This window comes from Temnothorax curvispinosus, unplaced genomic scaffold, assembly GCF_003070985.1.
Source record: "Temnothorax curvispinosus isolate PA1 unplaced genomic scaffold, ASM307098v1 QBEX01004701.1, whole genome shotgun sequence".
NCBI classification, from domain to species: Eukaryota; Metazoa; Arthropoda; class Insecta; order Hymenoptera; family Formicidae; genus Temnothorax; species Temnothorax curvispinosus.
Window position 1 is genome coordinate 42 of NW_020214481.1, and position 5,561 is coordinate 5,602.

General features: G+C 33.4%; 1 protein-coding gene across 1 annotated transcript; it reads left to right on the forward strand.

Annotated features, from left to right (window-relative positions):
* The first annotated feature begins 258 nt into the window (after window positions 1-258).
* On the forward strand, window positions 259-4,277 carry LOC112453810 (glutathione S-transferase-like). Its single transcript, XM_025014769.1, has 4 exons — window positions 259-367; window positions 1,772-1,908; window positions 3,291-3,458; window positions 3,718-4,277. Exons 2-4 carry the CDS (start codon window positions 1,776-1,778, stop codon window positions 4,029-4,031), a joined length of 615 nt encoding a protein of 204 aa, XP_024870537.1. The 5' UTR covers window positions 259-367; window positions 1,772-1,775; the 3' UTR covers window positions 4,032-4,277.
* Window positions 4,278-5,561: the final 1,284 nt, after the last annotated feature.

The following is a 5,561-nucleotide window of genomic DNA, read 5'->3' on the forward strand; positions in this document are numbered from 1 at the left end:
GATAACACTAGGAACCGTCAAGGAGAATCTTGAAAAACGTTTAAAGGGTGCTTAAGATACGTTGGAAAAACTGGAACATTTTTCCGATGCTGATATATATATATATATATATATATATATATATATATATATATATTTTTTTTTAAATTGTGTTTAATTTAGGGATGATTTCGGCTTACTTATATCTCTAGTGAGTTTCTTCTAGAGATCGAAAGTGAGTCACGTCGTCACAACGACAAGTAGGGATATCTCTTGATAGGAAGGTGAATAAAAGAGGAATTCAGTTCGCCGCAAGATCTGCCGGTTGGTGACTGTAATAGCGTATTACCGTTGACACCTTTCCCGTCTGTGTAGAATTCTTCAAATTGTACGTAGAACTTACCCACTTATATTGTTCAAACTAATTCAAGGTTATAGATATTTTAATATTAGGGGTATTCAAATAAGTTAAAGTTTAACGGTTTGACAGATTATGTCGGGTTAAAGTCGAGTAAAAAGTTAATTAATTAACTTTGGGCGCGCTACTCTTTAAGGTTATGCAAAATACACAAGTAACTCATTAACCTATCACATTAATCTTTGGGTTAAAAGTGTAAAAATTAACTTTTTACCCGACTTTAACCCGACATAACCTGTCAAACCGTTAAACTCTAACTTATTTGAATACCCCTATTATTATACATCAAATACCTCAAGAGAGTTTCGTGGTTACCGCCCGACTATAATTAGAGTGGCCGGCAGATTAGTGACGCTTGTAGAGGCAAATTAATTAGTTAGATTTATCATGATGAAGCATTAAAAATGACAAAATTGATTCGGAGAATAATTTAGTATAATTGCCGCATTCAAAGAGTATCGCGTTACAGCAAAAAGTATGATTCGGAAAGGTACTCAATAATGTACTCATCAATATCGAAATTGTATATTTTATAAGGCATAATAAATTATATAATTAATAAAAATAACATTGTATAAAAATTCCGAGAACTGTAATGTCATGCCAATTAAACATATTTTTCTTTTTCTTATGCAGAATATATTAAATAGAAATTTTATGTAAATAAATAAATATAATCACACTCGTATGCATCAAATACTAAAATGAAAAAGGCCAATAAACAAGCAACGTTATTGTTCCTTTATTGACCTTTGTCATTTTAGTCGAAGTTCTACATTTCCAGATTTACATCATTATGTACAATCTATTTTAAAAGTTGCAAAAAAAGCAGAAAAGGTTGTAAGAATTAGAATGTTTATATGTGCAATATTTCCGATCATGTATTTAGTTTGATAAGAAAGATAAGAAAATGTGACTTGTAAGATAAGAAAATATGATTGCGTAAGATAACTTATACTATTACAGATTAAGAGTTTGCTGTGTTTAGCATATAACAATTTTTTTAAATAAATGGTTTTTATGTAATCAGTGGCTTTTTATAACTATACTCGGATTTTTATCGAACTGTTTAAAATTGATGACAATTTTAATCCAAATCCAACTTCAATTTTAAATTAAATGATCAAAAATAATACCGATCAAAATTGGTTTTAAAGTCTGGTTTAAATTTTGATTCACGTATATTTAAGAAAGTCTAGAATTAAATATCGATGAAATATAAATTTAAAGCTGAAAGCTCATCTCAGTAACTAAAACTAGTTTAAAGAGATCGAAAAATATTTGAGCATATTATCTACCGTTGAGATATCCTCATGATCCTAGCATAATAATGACGATAAAGACAAAAATAATTAACAAGTGCTTTTCTTTCAGCAACATGCCTTCCTACAAGCTGATTTATTTTCCCATCACAGCATTGGGCGAGCCAATTCGATTCCTATTCAGTTATGCTGGCATCGACTTTGTGGATGAACGTATCGACTTGAACGATTGGCCAAAAATTAAGCCGAGTATGTACAACTGATTAACATTAATAACACATGTCGCTGTTAGCGATCACCTGCCGCGAACTAATAGAGCTCGATCATTCCTGAAATCTGATTAACGTACAGTTGACGTGGCAAAAATATAGTTTTTACATTATCTTCTGGAGCGCCGATTGAGGGCCGGTCTCACAGTCTCCGATTAACATGATTCTCCGATTAAACTCACTCTTCGTCTCTTTCTAGGGGGATAGTTAGAAAGAGATGCAGAGTGAGTTTAATCGGAGAATCACGTTAATCGGAGACTGTGAGACCGGCCCTGAATCGTTGTCACATGCTTCTTTATTTCTACTAGACAAATTATTTTGATGTAGGGATTATTTTTATGCTACATTTTATACATAATAAGACATTCATTTTTTCATTTAGCTTTCTTGTAAACGACAGAACTGGAAATAAGTGTTATCTCTCTCGAATAGAACCTTCCATTTCTTACTACGTATATACGTATTGCAATGTTCTGTACAGGAAAATTGATATGGTTATATAAATGTAATGCGTTGTATTCTCACTTAACGAAAAACGTACTGTCGTTTCATTGCATGGTTTAATTGTAAATAGATTTCCTTGTTGATGTAAGGAAATCAATTTCGTGTCGTTCAAGTTAGCCAATCAATTATCGAAATATCATAAAATTTGAGGGACAAAAGATCTTTCCTTCAAAACATAAACCTATAAAGGTTGCAGAGCTTTTTTATAAATTATATAGCAGAAAAAAATTTGTCATAGAAATGAAAATTAAGATTTGTATTATCAAATTCAGACTTAAAAATGTAATTGCACTTATCTTTAATTGTGTAATTATTAATCGTCAAAATTCTTTAATGTATGATAATGTATTATTGCTATAGGTATATAAATTCTAATTTTTGTAGATTTGAATTAATAATAATCTAAATGATTTTTCTATAAATCTTATTCAATTTTAACAGCATCTTGTATTTTTTAATATCATTTTCACAACACCTCCACGGAAAGTTCGACTTTCCATGCCTGTACAGAGGGGCGAAAGCGGCCAATTTCACGCCAGGGCGGCATAGCGGGCGGAAAGTAACCACTTTCCTCCCTGTTTAGCGGGCGGAAAGTAATCACTTTCCGCCCTAGGGCGGAGAGTAACCACTTTCCGCCCTAGGGAGGAAAGTAAGCCCTGGCTTGAAATTGACCACTCTCGCCTCTCTCTAGGCATGGAAGTCGAACTTTCCGTAAAGGTATTGTGAAAAATATCGTGTGCACCTCGGGGCGAAAGCTTTTTCAGACTCGTGTGATTTGCCGCCCGAGCTGAAGGCAAACTTCACACTCGTCTGAAAAACGCTACTTTCGCCTCTTGGTGCACAATATACTATTTTCAGCTATGCCATTCGGCAAACTACCCGTGCTTGAAGTAGACGGAAAGAAGATCAATCAGTCCGTAGCTATTGGCCGTTACTTGGCGAAGCAAAGTGGTCTTGCCGGCAAGAACGATTGGGAGTCTCTGGAAATTGATGCGACTGTCGACAACATATACGATTTACGTGCTAGTAAGTAGATAATATTCTGCTTACACTACATTTTTCCGATTACTTATTTATTTACCACGAGCGGAGATTTACTTTTAAAATAGATTTTAATCACAACATTAATATAGGTTCACATTTTGATAATGCGAACAGATTTATTCCGAAATAATGATATATATATACAGGGTAGGATTTTCTACTTTCGCGTTATAAATTCGATCTACTGAAATGACCGAATGTCATTATCTTATTTATCTTATCATTCTTTTGCTTGCATTAGATATCGCTCGTTTTCGCTATGAGAGTAACGAACAGGCTAAAGAAGAGAAACTTAAAGCTGCCAAAGAGACGGTGCCGTATTATTTGGAGCGTTTGGACGCTCAGGTGAAGAAGAATGGCGGTTACTTTGTCGGTGGTACTCTGACGTGGGCCGATCTCACTTTCGTCGCTCTTTTGGAGAACTTGAACCATATTATGAAAGAGGACATCGTCGAGAAGTATGAGAATCTGAAACAACTCCAAAAGAAGGTTGAGGAATTACCAGCCATCAAGAGTTGGATCGAAAAGCGTCCACCGACCATCTATCCGAATTAATTTGGGTAATTCTATAAAGTGATGGCTGATTTTTTCTTTAAATCGTGTATTTATGTACGGTAGGCATGTATAATAGATTCAAGAAATACGCACTGCAGATACAAATGTTTATTTCATCAGTTGAAGGCTTGTTACTCAAATTGTCACGTGACAAAAATATTATAAGACTATATCTAATCAAATCTTGAATTATTTTTTTTCATTATGTAATTTTGTATCTTAATAAATCGCTACTTTTACTATTTCTTTCCATCGATTTTTTTGTATTCACAAAACTTACCTTTCCATTCGTTCAATTTATTATAAACTGTCGATATTTTTAATCTAAAATAACGTAAAAACGGAAGATTACATCATGTACATGATTAAATTCTGTACTGTAAGAGATTGTATTGTAAATTGAGGATCTCGATTTAAAATATAACACTTTTGAGTTAAAATTGAAAAAGACAATAATTTTAAATTCGAATGCTGGTGGATAAAAAATCGATTATCGCAAGGATCACAAATATTGTGACAGAAAATGCCGATTCCCGCAACACCAGCGGGGTTTTTTTTAATGCGCACGTGGAATGAGTGATGATGAGAAAACATCCGGAATTTACTAGAAAAAGCAATTTTAATCCTCCGTCTGTATACGTTTTTTTTGCATTCTTAGAGTGTCACGTTCGACGCTATTTTTCCCTACCTTAACGCATTAAAGTCTGAAAAAATCATGAAATATTTATCTACATAGTATAGTTTATGATTTTATAGTCATTTGATAAACATCGTTTATTTAATAATTTCTGGTAGAGTTGCAAGTTTTACAGTTACGAGCAGATATTATTTTGGCTCGGACGATGTAGACCCACGTTTACAGACGGAGGGTTAAAATATTAATTTACCAGGAGAACATATTAGTGTTCCATATTTGGTAGAATTGTTTCCATCAATTTCGTTATCGTTGAAGTAGGAAGCATGTTTTAATATTTATTTCTAATCGACGAAAATATGAAAACGAGTGGATAACCATTATCTAAAAAGATATTGATCAAATTAAGATTCTTTTCATTGTTATTCTACCGACACCATTCTTTTACCTTTCTATCCTGCTTTTCCTTCCTTCGTTCCTTCTTTATATTTACTTGATAATTGACTTATACATTCCTTTTCTTCCTAATATGATCAATTTTCCGTTGGTTCTTAGATATATTAATCTATTACTTATTCTCGTTCTTGCTTAACCCTTCTGTCAATGCATAATTCTTCACCTATCTATGTATGAGTATCCCGGTACTCACTGCGTGTTTTCGACATTGCACTGCGGCAATTTCTTTGTAGCATTGCTGGGCATCGATTTTTAGAGACTTTTTGACAAATTTAACATCCTTCAAACGCAAGTTACATTTAATATGAAATATCGAGCACATGATATTTCTCAAAAATATGGATGTGATACTTCCAGATTTTCGCCATTTCGGCCCTCATTAAGCTGGCCAGTGGCCACACACACTTTTTCGTAACAGTAACAGTAGGATTTCGACCAAT